The sequence below is a fragment of the Amblyomma maculatum genome, chromosome 8 (assembly GCF_055883805.1).
Source record: "Amblyomma maculatum isolate TAMU_Amacu chromosome 8, ASM5588380v1, whole genome shotgun sequence".
Classification (NCBI taxonomy): Eukaryota; Metazoa; Arthropoda; class Arachnida; order Ixodida; family Ixodidae; genus Amblyomma; species Amblyomma maculatum.
The window spans coordinates 46,591,881-46,607,604 of record NC_139351.1 but is presented as its reverse complement, the minus strand read 5'-3'; the positions used below and the strand labels follow the sequence as shown (position 1 = coordinate 46,607,604).

The following is a 15,724-nucleotide window of genomic DNA, read 5'->3' as shown; positions in this document are numbered from 1 at the left end:
AATACTCTACACTTATAAAAATTGCGTGAAACTTGCATACACTACAGTTTTGCAGCGCAGATGACTTCATTCAAGTGCACAAATTCCTATTTCGTTTGTGCCAATGAAGTTTTCTCCATGCAGCGCTCACAGGATCTACGCTAGCACTATAGTATTAGTGTGAGTATTAGTGCTTAGGCCTATAATGACGCTGTTAAACCCAGCTGGCTACGACATGAATGCAGTCAACTAGCTGACTGGTTCAGGTAGGGCTACCTTAATGCTTACAAAATATGCGCCCACAACTATGTACAGTGGAAACTTCACTGATGAACGAAGGTGACGTAGACACAAGATCGACGTTGTCGAGCTCTATACGCTGAGGAATCGTTAACAGATGACACGATGTTCTACACAAGAGCTAAAGTGAAATTTATTTTCTCGCTTTAAACTAAATCATCTTGATTGAAATTTCAGAAATAAAAGACAATAGACTTCTATCCACGCACAATGGTGTGGAGCTTCACTTGCACAACATGGAGATGTGATAATCGGGAGTTTATCGTTCAAAACGCACTTTTCAGCACCTTCAACATTGTCTTTGTTTTTTATTAACTATTCAATTTTGTATCCTGTACCTTCTTTTTAAACAAATAATATATATTTTAAAATTCCTTGATGAAATTGATATCTGAAGAAAATGCAAAATGGTATCAGTTCTGCATTTGTTTATATTCTAGAAAACATTCATATAACGAAAAATACATTTATCGAAACACACAAAAATCCAGAATATCCTCAATGGTTAGAAAAAAAATATTACGAATTGCTTAGTAAAATTTTTCGTTTTTGTATCTCTTATTCAGCCGTGTATCCCTTATTCAAGTGTATCCCTTTTTGTATCCCTTATTCAAGTGGATGCAGCCAGCACAGAACCGGGTTAATTGGAGAAATATGGGAGAGGCTTTCGTCCTACAGTGGGCATAGTCAGGCTGATGATAATGATGATGATTCAGCCGTGACTGTTTCATAATTTTTTCGTAATGTTGAAAGCAAGCTTGTTGCACGGATAAATTTTCGCCGCCAAAGATACTTCAGCCTTAAATTACGGATGTTGCGATAAGCTTTTATAACATTTTCATTTTACGAAATCGGGATTTATCATTGCAACATCCTGGCGTCTCGCGTGAGCTGACTCTCTCTCTATCTCTCTTCCGTTGTTTACTATTCCATCTGCCTCCTAAAAGTAGAGAATTTATTATTTTCTCCCTGCTCTGTCACTTGTCCCGGGTAGTATAAGTAGCAATTCAACTGCCCCCGAGAACCCTGAAATAGTGAATTTGTATATGATTCACCAAACAAGTAAGACATTATAGCTGTCGGTTGAGATACACGATACAGAGCAGAGTAATATAGTAAAAGAATCCTTCAACAGCTCCCCTGTCTCGTGGTCAGAGAGAGGGAGAGAAAAAAGCAGGAAAGAAAAAAAGAGGCTCGGAGTGCAACGAGCACGCACATCTTTAATGGTTTGTACAACTTCGTCTGAGGCCTCAAGAAAGGTACGCAAATCAAGTCAGCAACCTAACGACCATGTTGAGAACACGCATTCTAAACAACAGGAAGACTCACTCGATTTGGCCGTTACGCTGCACAAGTTTCTTTTAAAAAGGGAACCTTTATAATATCTGAGAAGCTGCCCCGATATAATACATGCTTTGAGTGATGGCCTCAATTTTGACAAAAATACTATTGCCAAAAAAAGACGTCCTCCATTCGACCGGTTGAAATTCTTCCATGCTGAGACAAATCATGCGTGGGTGATTAATTGCATTCATGAATAACTAAAGCAGTCAGTGCTTGAGTTTGTAGTCGATTGTTTAGTTTACAGACTAATGGAGTAATTGGGGTAACGTTTCTGGGATTTATTTTCTTATTGACATTTGACAGTTATGTATCGATAAAATATTTTATTATTCTATTAAGGTATTAAGAAATTGATTTCCTCTTATTTACGTAAAATATTTCACTATTAATTATTAGTAGAATAAATAGTAGGAGATCGTTCACAGACGAACCATTTTGTCAGTATCGGAGACACCGGCGCCGATCCAAAACTGATCCTTGGTCATCTGGCCGCTAACCAGGTCAAAGTGGTAGCCGTCGTCCTGTAACTGGTAGCTGACCAGCATGAGGCAGTCGGCCGTGGCGATGCACCCAGAGGGGTAGCCGAAGCAGCCAGTGGCCACGCCACAGTCCTGGTAGATGTTTTTGCCCCCAGCGGCACCGCCCTACAACACGGGTGAAGCTCGTCACTGTGTTCACCTCAGGCCGAGCACAAACCCAGCCCCAGGATTTCATTCATTCCTCACAAAAGGAAACGAAAGGAAAGAAAGAAGGGAGGGAAGGGCGCGCAGGAAGAAAAAAAGAAAAAATGATAAATAGAAAAAAGAATGATAGAAAGAAAGAAAGAACAGAAGGAAAGAAGGATGGAAGAAAGAAAAGAAGGAAGGAAGGAAGGAAGGGATGGGATGGGATGGGATGGGATGGGATGGGATGGGATGGATGGATGGATGGATGGATGGATGGATGGATGGATGGATGGATGGATGGATGGATGGATGGAAAGAAGAATGAAAGAAACAAGGTAAAGAAACAAACAAGAAAGAAAGAAAGAAAGAAAGAAAGAAAGAAAGAAGGAAAGAAAGAAAGAAAGAAAGAAAGAAAGAAAGAAAGAAAGAAAGAAAGAAAGAAAGAAAGAAAGAAAGAAAGAAAGAAAGGGAAGAAAGCGAGGGGGGATATGTATGATCAGGGTCCTGCGTATCTGGTAGCATTACGCTTTCCCCACCTTTCGGGTTTTCCAACGGGCGCACACTTTCTAGATCCTCTAACTGAACCAAATGTTTAGTGATCGCTATATCAACCCAAAGTCAAAACAAGTACTATAGGAATAGAATCGCAATTGTCGCCTTTTTTTTTTGCCAGCCGCACCAATTTCTGGGGCCGCTTGCATTGCGGTTCAAACAGACTACGTGTGTCTGCGTTAGCAAATTTATTGCTTTGGACAGTAAAAAGAGCCACGAAAACTCGTGCTTGCTTAGAATTACACGTTTAACTAAATAGAATAGGCGTGTTTTATAGCTGCAGTGTTTTTATTATTGACACAGGTCTAACTATTTCAACGCGCATGCCGAGCAAACTCGGCGGAGTGTTTCATGCTGCCATTTCCGACGCACATGAGTGGCTGCTATTTCCCCACCGCGTGGTGGCAGCTCCGGCGCAGCACTATTCGTACTTCTGTCTTGACCTTGAACGCACCGGTCGGCATCCTTTGATCTCAGCGCCTACGACATGGCATGGACAATAGGGGGACTTTGCCTGCTCGTTGTTTTATGTAGTCTTTGTTCGCTTTCCCAAAGGAAGCTAGCGAAATATTAATAAAACGCGTCGATGAGCGCTTGCGGACTAAAATTGGGTGCCTGTTAAGCGTGCGTTACATAAAGAAAGTCAGCTGCAGTGTGACTGTGGTCACGATGAAGGGAGAAGGTAATATGCCACTTGTGAGTATCAAAGCCTCCTGCGTTTGTACCATGTATTCGCAAATAAGTGGTCCTGGCTGAGCATTCCTTCCTTGGAGCAGAATAAAAAAACTGCGGAGTTTTAGCACACTTAAACAGAGCAGGCAGTTCGAAAGCTCTCGCTAAAGGTGGAAGTTTATGAAGACGAAGTAGTGCAATTCATAACATGAGTGTGTGTTCTGCAAAAGTTGCAGCACATCCCGGAAGAATACTGCATAGTTGCAGTGGATGAAGACATGTCCAATGCACTCATCGTTTGTACAATGAAAACACTGTGTACCCTACGACACGTAAATCCCCTTTGCATTCAGCCAAGTTTTTACTGGAGGAGTTCCTTTGCGGAGGTGTAAGGCACATTTCAAAAAGACCCCCCACCCCCCCCCCCCCCCCACCCAGTCACACCGCACGGTATTAGGCTTTTGCTTTTGGTGGACGCGGTGAACCCATACAATACAATGCTTCATCTTGGCTTGCATGAAATGTGGCGTAGTGCAATGACTTTTCGCCATTGCGGCCTCTGAATTGATTTGCACGTGAATATTTTGTGGAGAGCGTGAAGAATATCCACGACAGCCTGCAGCGAAGAAACCGCTGTCCTGTTTAGAAAAGTAAAACAAATGAACAAATTAGAGTATTCACTATCAGCTAAGGCTGCTGCTGTTTTGTGAAATGCATGTGCATTGTATTGTATTGAACTGCACTGTTTACTCTTGAATAGCCCTGTTTTTGTTGTGAAGTGTGTTCGTTATAACTTGCTTTAAAGGCAGTAAAGTAAAAAGAAATCTGCGGTGACAGCCACGACGTTTCCTACTCGTCCCCAACGATGTATCCATCGGTTCGAACCCATCTCCGCTCCGCAAGCTTTTTCTTTCTTTTGTCCGAGCTGTGCAGGTGCACGCCACAACATTCTTAATTGGATTTTACAATGTCAAGTAATGCTTTTGTACTAAAACTAGCCGGGTTTAACCTGATTATACCAATGAATCGTGTGGAATTTTTGTATCAGTTACTTGTGGCCGTATACGGGGAAAGTGACCTCAAAATTAGGTGAGCCAATCAGCAGCCAGGCCCAAGCAAGAGTTTCATTCGGCTCTCACGATCGTACGATTGTCTTATCACAAAAAGCTCTTTCGTTCTTTACTATCGAAGTTTGTGGAGCATCATCGCTCTGGCAATGCTCGGCCAAAAAGCAGGCATTTGCGCGGTTGTGCGACATGAGCCGGTGGCTCAAGTACCAACAAACTGTATAAAGCTCCGTTGCCAGAGTCACTCTGTAGGCGACCTTGCTTATTCATTGAAAGCTTGAGAGCAGCATAACAGACGTAATCAAGCCCACCTCCACGTGTCTTTGTTTTGCTTTTTCCGCGTTCTCAGCAAAGAGAAAAAATAACGTATGAAACATAGTGTGTACAAAATCAATCTGTAAATTGTTTCCTAAAGTCCCTATACAACGTTGCATATTACGCTTGAGGCCTGCTCCAATGTTTCAAAAGTAATTATTGACCAAAGGAGACTAAGTTATACTATATATATATATATATACGTGTGTGTGTGTGGGGGGGGGGGGTGTAGTTATACAGTTATACTATATAAATATGCTAATGCCGGCATCATGCAGCTGGATTAATTCGCATTCCATATGTCCTTTATTCTTAACATCTTGGTTTATGCTACGTGGGACAACCAGCATAACGCATTTCAAATAGTAGAGCAATTCGTGCGTAGCACGTAAAAAAATGCAAGTTCTTCCTTCCTTTGTACAGAAACAACTTGCTTGTAAGGAAAGAGGCGCACAAGTTGTGATGCTGTTACTGCTTGAACAAGCTTGCAGCATTGAAAATAAAACATTAAACATTTCATAAAGGAAAGCTTTGAAAGCATTTTATCGAGTGCTTCGGCCATTTGCAATGCTCAAAACGAAACTGCGCTACCGAATTTCGGTGTACGTCCTAGCATGTGTGCTGCCCCTGAGGGGACCTTCATAACTAACATCATTATCCACAGGATATATCGCAGTTCCGTCCGAAAATATGTACTTGCCCCACTCGGATCGTCGATATCCAGAGCTTTCCCGGCCCCTTCTCCATTACCAGGCAGGTCAGTGGCATCCGTTGCACCGGCTGGCTTGGACGCTTGCGCAACGACTCGAGCGCGTGGGGTACGTGAGCTCCTCCGCACTGACCGGGACCAGATGAATGCTTTTCCTTTTTCTACGTTGACAGGTATCGAGACTATATTTTTCGGATTTTCTCCATTCTTTCGCGTAACACTCGTCCTGGATAAAGAAAGGTGCGTAATGCAAGAGTGAAAGGCTATTCAATGGAAGGCACGTTAGCGAACCCTTTAAGTAGAATTTTTCCACGCGTTTAATTTCTACTCGGTCAGAAATTAAGTCTCATATCCTTAACTATCACCGCTACTTTTTATTAGAAAACCATTCATTATTAAGTAAGTTAATAAGTCAGTCAGTTCCATTTTTATGTCAAACGATTTTATTTATGGCCGCGATAGCGTTATGTACCCCGTTCACCGAATATCCGGAGGTGGCGTTGGCGTTGTGAGCGAAAAATTGCGAGCATGGCGCTGACCCGCGGTAGCTGGCATTTGACGTGACCACGCACCGGCTGCACTTAGGGTTGCCTGACGTTAAGTTGGACAGGTACTGCCAACTTCGGGTCTCTCCTTTCATGTGAGAGGGTTATATCAGAATCGGCTCGTCAGTAGCATTGCGTTCTCAATACACAAGGCCACTCAGACACGTTTAAGGCTTTGTTATATGCGGAGCCTAATTGCCTCTATAGTTTTTGACGAATCAGTAATTACCCGTGTATGCATCAAGCCAAATAATACTTAAAAACTGGTCTGAAATCAGTTTTTGTATTTAAATTATGAAACTGTTTCTTTAGCAACATAGAGCCTTGTGCAGCAGTTTGGCCAAAGACTCTCATACCAACCGATTGAATGTGCATTTCCCACCCTGTAACAGCCCGCAAGGGCTAACAGTACTTGCAAATAAATAAATAAATAAATAAATAAATTACCCCAGATCAGCCATGCACAGGAATGGAGAAATTTGGCATTTATTTAAAATCCGTGGGTACGTGATTACTCAGGGGATCAAACCTGGAACCTCCCCTATCATGTCTAACTGAAGTGCCATTTTTATCACGATTTCAGCAAGGCCAACCAGCTTTAGCTCCTTAAGTGAGGCGGCGCTCCATCACTACCTTAAAGCCACCCTTTTTAATGCCTCTTCGACAGCCAAACGCACAATTCATGTTCCATCTGTGGAACTTCTTTATTATCCGCTTGCTTTCGATCTTGTATACGAGACTTGCAAGAATGAAAAGATAGTATTCTTTCATCTTGATCGAATATATACAGTAATCGGCTCATCACTGGCGCCACCTACCTCTTACAACTCCACCGAGGCAAGCGGCCAAGCCTAGCGTGGTGTGTGTGTGCGAGTTAGTTGAAAGCGCTATTCGGCGCGAAGATGTGAAGCTGAGTATAGTGGGGCACCATGCCTCGTTAATAAAGTTTGCCTCCATTACCTGAGCCCTGTTCAATGCCGGACACCTCGCCCAACTTCCGCCTAGCCTTTTCTCAGCCTCAAGTCCTCGCGCATGCCCTCACAATATAAGAAAGTTCCAATCCCTAACTTCTCATGTGCGTTGTATACTTACCAGCATGCTCGACAGATGGCGCACAGCCAAATAATTTCAATAATCGATAAGCGCGCCTATTCGTTAATCTGTTTTAAGTCTGTCGACCTAAAACGGGGATCAATATATCGCACATAACGCCGATGGCACATTGGCGGCTATCGGCGGTAAATTGATGAGAAGAGAGGACTGTTTTGCGAACCTCGTGTTGCAATTTACGGACGGGAACAGATAAGATGTCTACATTCTGTCGCTGACTGGCGGTGTGCCTCAATACGAAGGAGTGTGCGTACACTGACGGTCGTGCATACATGGAGGTGTGCAGCGCATTCCTCTTGTTTCGAGGCTGCGGTGCGTGTTTCAAATGCTGAAGCTTCTACATGTGAATATATACTCTATATATTAACTTTTGCTGGCAACGTGACGTTCAGCCGTCCAGCGTCGGAAATGTCCAGTGCGGTAGTTTCGCGCAGACACATGTGCGCCTCTAAAGCGCACCTCTTTTTCCAATATAGCACGTTTTCATTGCTGTGATAGAAAACATCAAGATCTGTTACCGTACCGAAAGACGATCTTTCCTGAAAAGTTACGCGGCGGTCGCCACACCACCGCCGTTCTTGTCTTCGTCGAATAGTCCTTGTGCAAAATGACAGCCTGCAAGTGAACAACAGAGGAAGCGAACATTAACGCCTTCCAAAGTCAATGAAAAGCGAGATAACTACACAGGCTATGCCGCAGCTATTGCCTAGATATCTACAGCTTACCTGAAATGACCGAGTGACGATCGAAGTTGAAAACGTGAAGCTACAAAAATATAAACCCGTAACAATATCAATTTTACGAAAAACAGTTAAACACAATTCAGCATAGTCTAACATTTCGTAGCACGAGGGCTAGACTGTCGTGTTTCTCTTCGCTTGCGGTTCGTCACTACGGTTTCAACGCCATGCAGGCTTCAGCCAAATTTCGGAGAAACTGATAATTGGCGCGTTACTCATCGGTAGCGAAATACACAATTGATAGGGCAACGCGAAAGCGTTATATTCAGGACATACGATTCACAGATATTAATTAATAAAGATGGGCATTGTGCTGGAGAGAGGCAGTTAAGCACGAGGGTTAAAACAAATGGTCAGCGAAGCTTATTTACATGCGCCACAGCGGGACCGCCCAGTAGCGGCAACACTTATTTGTTTCGAGGTGAGAGGCTTCAGACGCTCAGACAGATGTTTCTAGATTGCAAGCTTTAAACCAACTGCCTAAAGAAAATTAATAACCTTCATTCGCATTGCATTATTCATTCATTAATTCATTCATTCGTTCATTCATTCATTTATTTAAATATACTGCTGACCTCGCATTTGTGGCAGTCGAAGGAAGGGGACACAATATACATTCAAATCTGTTCCTGAATGTTTGTTACTGAATGTTTCTATGCATCTGTCACTGAATAACTTACAAGTGTCATCTCAAGAGACTTGTAGTTTGGTTCTTTAAGGCAAAAGGAAGCAGATGCAGCACTTTCACACTGGACGCTATATTCACTGATTCGTGCCCTCTTAGTTGCGCCCGGTCTAGTCCTTAGTCATCGCTCAGTCATGTCAAGTTAGCTTGTGCAGATTCGCATCTATTAGAGCAACTGTAAAACGCAAACAAAAAACGCAGCCTCCAAAAAACGGACATACATAATATTTGGTTTGGTTTGTGGGATTTAACATCCCAAAGCGACTCGGGCTATGAGAGACGCCGTAGTGGAGGACTCCGGAAATTTCGACTACCTGGGGTTCTTTAACCTGCACTGACATCGTACAGCACACGGTCGCCTTGCTTTTCACCTCAATCGAAAAGCGGCCGCAGAGGCCGGGATTCGATCCCGCGTCCTTGACCACAGTAGTCGAGCGCCGACATACATAATATTTGCTGCTGGATATGTATACCGATAGTGCTTATTGTAGTCGGATACAACTGGAAAACGAAGCGACAAATGTCTGTCAAATGAGGTCCTTCAGCCAATGGTGTCGACTCACAGTCATGACTTCACGGTTAATCCGTGGTGAATTCCAGCACTGATAGTTTAATATAAAATTGAGGGGACAATGCGCGCTACCGTGGCAAGTGTCTAACCAAGGAATAACCGCGAGAGTTCCGAAATAGGTCGACCCTCTTGACTAGTGGCACATGTTTCAATGGCATTTTGCTTTCGTCATAGAACTGTACCCGACTAAACATTTATTAACCCAAAACAGCCTTCTCACTATCAAAGGGAAAACTAAATGCCCTTATATTTCAAGCCAACGCTCGCCGAAAACAAGGGAAGATAAGGTAAACGTTTGTTGATAAAACCGTTGTTTTAGCAATTCTTTTACTTGAAGGATAATCTAATCGAAAGGAGAGCACAAAACAACATATTCCGATGAGATACATTCACAAGGCACCCGCAAGCTGTCCTATCTTTTTTTTAGGACATTCGCATTTCATGTAACTTAGCACTGCGTGTGCACATCAGCGCCACCTTGGTCCATGGGGGCGGACATGGAACATTCTGTAATGCCACAAGGGGCACGTGTAACGTGATCTACAGCGGCAGGCGGCAGCTGGGCCGTCATTTTTTACTACCTTGGCATCGTTACTTCCAGAAACTAGGTCTTCGTCAAGCTGATTGAGCAGGTATTGGGTAGAGACATGTAGGAACACGCTGAATGTTTGGTCACCAATAACACAAATACAACTAAAAGTAGAAGGTTGTGCAGCTGGTTCGCGTTTCCCTCTGCTCACTGTTTCTTCTACCTCTAATCGATTATCGATCGCCTCTGCACCAAGGATATTTACACGACCAATTTCCTAATGATCGAAATAAATTGAAGAGACACATTCATTTATGCGTTTCATGGTTTTGGTGACTGCTGGACGTTACTTATCGATAGCCTATAATGTAAGTCCCTTTTGTCTTCGCAAATGGAGATATAATAAGTCTTCCTAAAGCAAAGTCTCCCGTTGCTGCTCCATATCATTCTTTGTGTTCGCAGTTCATACGGCGTTGATGTTGCATAAAAAAAAAAGCAGGATGAAGGAAAACGAGCGAGAATAGTTTTTAGATTTCAAATCACCATTTAGATAATTATTGTTGCACAGAAATTATGTAATATATTATGAACTAAGAGTGAGAAGGGAAAGATCATTTAAAAGTTTAAATGATAGTGTGAACCAGACCGACTAAATTTAGCTTCTTTTGAAATATTAATTGCTCTATCACGAGCAAGACTGAAGGACCCTATACAACGCCATTATACCGCCTAAGGCGCGCACAAATAATGTGAAAAAATATGTATTCCTCTTTTGCAATACGTAATTTGTTTGCTGAATTTTTTTCCTATTTCCTTGGCTGTGAAGGCCTGCACCACACATCTGAAGCTTTTCTTTCAGTCATCACACCGGGCTGTACAGTACAGAAGCTAGTCAAGGTCGAGGATATGTATGGAGTACAGCAGCACAAAGCCTCATTTCTGATTACGGACCTCAAAAATCAAGAGAATCACTAAGCTTTCTAAATTAATCAGAAGCTTACTGCAATGAGCTGCAAGTTATTTTAGTAGTTAACAAGAAGATAGGAAAGACAAGTTTTCATATTACAATGGGGGGCAGGTAGCAAAAGACTTCAGCAAGCATACACACAATCAGATCAATTGTCCCCCCCCCCCCCCCTAAAATTAAACCTAGCGCCGTTTATTAAGTGCAGTTCCCAACATAGCCATCTTTACACAAGGCAGCTAAGCTTGAAGAAAAAACTTGTTTATTCCCCAGACACTTGCCTACATGGCCGAGGAAGCTAAATTTTTCCACCTTAAATGCATGCATGCACTGCAGTACACTCACGTATTTTTTTCCCTTGCAAGGGTACGTCTTTGCGCCACCGTCACTTCCTGGCGTGAAATGTCCGAGCACGAGGGAGCCGCTGTCGTCACTCCGCCTGGCTTGGATGAGAAACCCTTGGAAGGACCCGCTTATGATCACTGGGGATGGGAATAAGATAAGGTTGCGAGAAATTCCCGCAACATACGAGTGGCCCATGTCCCCCCTCCCACTTTGATGTTTCTATCCCTTAACCACCAGCCGCGATAATGTAACTTAACATTGAGAGTATTCGCCAGCGCCACTCTTGCTCAGAGCGGCGGGCGTAGAACACTAATGCCGTATGTGGAACGTGAGCAAACGGGGCGGGGGGAGACTGTTCAAGAGCCCTATTGTCCTACCTGGCCATCGAGACTGCAAGAATGAATGTCCTCTTCAAGGTGCTGAGCCAACAATGGTAGAGACGAATGTATTAACACGCACAATGTTCAGTTACACATAAAACGTATTGGGCTTAGTAAGCTTGTTACGTCCAATGGCCTGGTATCGAATCTATAACGCTGTGGTCGTGTGTCGACACATCTTAAATGCTGAATCTCGCTTTAACTGCGCGATGATAGCGCCCGTTAAAGGCCACATGTGGTTCAAATTGGGCCGGAAGCTATACAGCCTCTGATGTTGCGCATATTGATAATAGGAACGCTAAAGCTCACTGCGACTATACGACTACACGCTTGTTTAGAACTGACGAATGAAGTTGTGATCACGATAAGGGGAACTACTAAATCAGGCACTGTCAACTAAAATGTGCTCTCGAGCACCCCGAAGAAATATACCCTTCGAAAAGCAGCTGCTATAAGACTCCATTTGGCCCGCAGGACGCCGCTTCAGCGCCGCAGGCAAATATGATCATGTATGCAAAGGGCTACCTTTAAAAAGAATGGGAGGCACCGCTAACTGACCGATGTTTCGACCGAAGTCTTTGTCTTTGGCAGGGAAGCTGCGGCATCATCCGCTGCTATAGTTCCTACTTTCAAAAGACCACGATTCATACCACGCTGTAAGTTCTCTCAACTTGCATTAGATTCCTTCCTGTCATATTGGACACCACCAAGATAGAAATATATATTTGCAGAAGACCCAGAAACCGAGTGTCCCAGCCATTATCCTACAAATTGCACACACTTTATATGCATGAGCCAGAGAAAGTGACTTGGAAAAATATTTAGTGACGGAGGCTGTTTCAAAGACTTCAGCGCGTTGAAAACAAGGTTGCAGTTGGCAGGTACCTTTCTCACTCCTGAATAAGCTCAGTCACAAGAAAGTTAGGCTATCATGAAGTCTCAGAATAATCACGAGGACAGAATAGCTGTAGTTATCGGCTAGTACTTTAGAGGTTTAGGGCTCCTAGAGAAGGTATTCGAAGGGAGATTTATTATTTAAGGGAAAATATGTGCTAATAGATAATCTTGTTCGAGATTTCTTTCTTGTTCTGCCGCACAAAAGGCACAAGGGTGATTATATGTAAATACTTTCTCCCTCTCTAAAAACACGAATTCTCTGCGTATAGCCCTAAAGCAATCATAGACATCATTACGGGAATAATGTCTATGATTTTCGGGAATTACGGAAAAATGATCTCCCCACTGCTGAAGAAAACTATTTATCGGCACACCTTGTTCATAGATGGCTAGTAAATATTAGAAAAATCATTTATGATTTATATCAAGCAGCGTACGTGCTTCCCAATAATTATTGCAATTTGCGAGCTATTACTGCATTTCCGCTCTTCATCATAAAAATCATGCACTGGTATCTACTAGACACAGACGGGATTTTCAGAGCATTTGTACTATCGGGCCAAATGCCTGTGAACCACGCAAGCCGCAACCACAGCGCATAAAGTTCATATGAACCAGTGTACTCGGATCATACTTGTCGGTGTGGAAGTTTGACTTTAGTTCTTTCAAGTGTGGTAGAGAAATAAGGTGATATAGTTTGTTTACTTCATGCTTCAAGTCCACAATTACCAGACGTGCGGTACAGAGACTTTTGTCCCAGATAATGCTATCATTTTGCTCCGGTAATTCACCAGCGAGACCCGCATTACCTAGCCCACAAATCCTCTTCCTAGACTCCTTTTAGTCACGAAGAAATCCGCCCTGCTCAGTGCTACCTAATAGAAAAGAATTTCACTACACTTCCCCTACCTTGCATGGTATACAGTCAGTCGGACTTCCTTCAGGAACATATGCGCCATAATTTCCGGCGGTGCACACTGCCGCAAAGAGTAATATGCGTTGAAGCATGGAGACTTTTTTTTTTTTTCTAAGCTCAAATGCTTCACTCCTTTCCTCACGGTCGGGTGCAAACGTCATTCGCTACATACTTATATGAATTATTTATGTATTAATACACTGCATGCTGCTAGTAGAGCGTCAAAACAAGAGAGGTGTAAACCAGAAAGAAGGTGCATAAACTAACATAACTAACATAAATTCTTCGCCACAGCTGCCTACGCTCCTAAACTGTCTTGAAAGCCAAGGCATAAGTATTCTAAAATTAAACCCTACAGAATTCAAATCCTTCCTGCACTCGGAGATTTTCACTAACCTTCTTGTATAAGAAAAAGTTGTTCGATGCATTTTCACTCCAATAATTTCATTCTTGTGTGCACAAATGTTCCGGAATGTTTTAAAACGTTCAATATATTTTTTTTCCTTTTTGGTGCAAACGTCTAAGTGTAGTGATTTATGATTGTGTTTTAATTTTAGTGTTTGTCTATGTATAAAATATCCATCATCTAAAAAAAATTGTCAACGCCTTCGGACATCGTGCGTGTAGCGGTCCTGCGCTGTTGCTTGTAAGGGGGTGAAGGGCCCTTCAAGCTGCTTCCGTGCAGCTTTTTTCCTTAGCCTCCTCCATATATTGTATGGAAAAATAAAAAATTCAATTCAATTGAAATGTTAGGGGCCTATAATTGGTCATGTGAGTTATCGTCATTTTAATCACTATTCCGGCGAGTAACATTTCCCGAAATTAAAATATTAATAAGCGTAAAAAGGCGCAAACTAAGTCAGCTTAGTGACAGCGATATAGTAACAGTTAAAGATTTAGCGTTAACAATGTCATAGTGACGACGATGTTTTTGTTCTTTTCTTTTTTGCGCGGAACGTTGTCACAGAAAAATTCTGAAGACACGGCCTATTCCGAACATGTAGATATTCCGCAAAGAACCAAATTTCAACTTTTAAACAAATTGTTACAGTTCATGGTGAAAACTGCGCGGAAAACAAACAAATGAAGAAACACACAACATAAGCGCTGACTCGTAATTAATTTTTATTCAATGAAAACTTTCTTTAAATGCCTCCCTAGCCAGGAAAACGCCAAAAGTAAAGGAAGGTTAACCAAAACTACTGGTCATACATTACGGTGACCAGACGCACACACCATCGCCGTGACACAAGCGTGTTATATAGTTCGATGTTTTTTCCGGATAAATAAGATAACTCTTATCATTGAGAGCGATAGAACGTGTTATCTAATTTTTATATTTGACCAAACATAAATATCGGCTAACACGTGAAAGTAGAGGCATTTCATATTCGCGATAACAGTGCAGGGTGCATCAGCGATCCTTCTATCGCTCTCAATGATAAAGAGCTTTCCTATTTATCCGGAAAAGTCATCTAACTGTATCACTCGCATGTGCCACTGCGTTGGTATGTGCGTCCCCTCACCGTCAGGTATGATCAATAGTTTTGGTTATCGTCCGTTAAAGAACGTTTTCTTTAAATAAAAATCAGTTGCGAGCCAGCACTTCTGTTGTGTATTTCTTCATTTGTCTCGTTTTCCCGCATGGTTTTCACTGAATCAATACCAACTCGCCTAAGTCGCAGCCTTAGTTATTTTTACGGGTGGAAACCTCACAAGTGTGCAACCCGCAATGTAGTGTGTCAACCCGCAAATTGCGGGTTGAAAAATGCTGTACTCGTTATCTCGTCACTCACATTTTACGCCGCGGTGGCCCGACAGCAGCGCCATCTTGAGCTCAATGCCCACGGCATTGTCGCTGGCAGCTTGGTCGCCGCTCTCAGCGTCTGGTTCGGATTCTGGCTTTGACGTCACCGTCGCGCAGGGGTCCACGGGCCACTCATCGCGGAGCGCGCAGGCTCGGGTAAAGACGATGACAAGGACCAACCAAGCACCAAGGGCTTTCCGCATGCTGCCAGCCATGATCTCTCTAACTGCACAAAAAGAAAAATAATCGTCCTCTAGCGCCACAAGAGAGCATATCTATCGAAAATAGCTACCAAGTTTCATACCGCCATCTCGGCTTAAGGCACATTGAGAAAAAGTATATAAAGCCTTCGTTTTTACTAAATCCCATTTTATATGCCGGCACTTTTCGGGACATAGAAGTCTTGCTAAAATTTTCGCTCCACCTAGATTCAAATGCCTCACGACGATACGCTTAAAGACATTCCGCTATTAATGTCGACGCAATAGGAGGCAAACCTCTGAAATCAAATGCAGCAAGTGTAACGACGCGCCACAATTCGTTTGTAAAGCTGACTTCTAGCTGCAAAACCTGCGTTTTAATTACTCCTAAAGCTTAAATTATATAGGCTCCCTTTTAAGTGAAATCGTAAT

General features: G+C 42.8%; 1 protein-coding gene across 1 annotated transcript in view; it reads right to left on the bottom strand.

Annotated features, from left to right (window-relative positions):
- Nucleotides 1-15,307, bottom strand: part of LOC146181097 (ferric reductase 1-like) — a 68,643-nt gene extending 53,336 nt beyond the window's left edge. Inside the window, exons 1-5 of the mRNA XM_084575709.1 lie at nt 15,082-15,307; nt 11,093-11,229; nt 7,782-7,873; nt 5,595-5,829; nt 2,055-2,267 (exon numbers count right to left, since the gene is read on the bottom strand). Of these exons, the coding sequence (XP_084431835.1) occupies nt 2,055-2,267; nt 5,595-5,829; nt 7,782-7,873; nt 11,093-11,229; nt 15,082-15,307 (903 nt within the window). The remainder of the gene's footprint in view (nt 1-2,054; nt 2,268-5,594; nt 5,830-7,781; nt 7,874-11,092; nt 11,230-15,081) is intronic.
- Between the last annotated feature and the right edge of the window lie 417 nt (nt 15,308-15,724).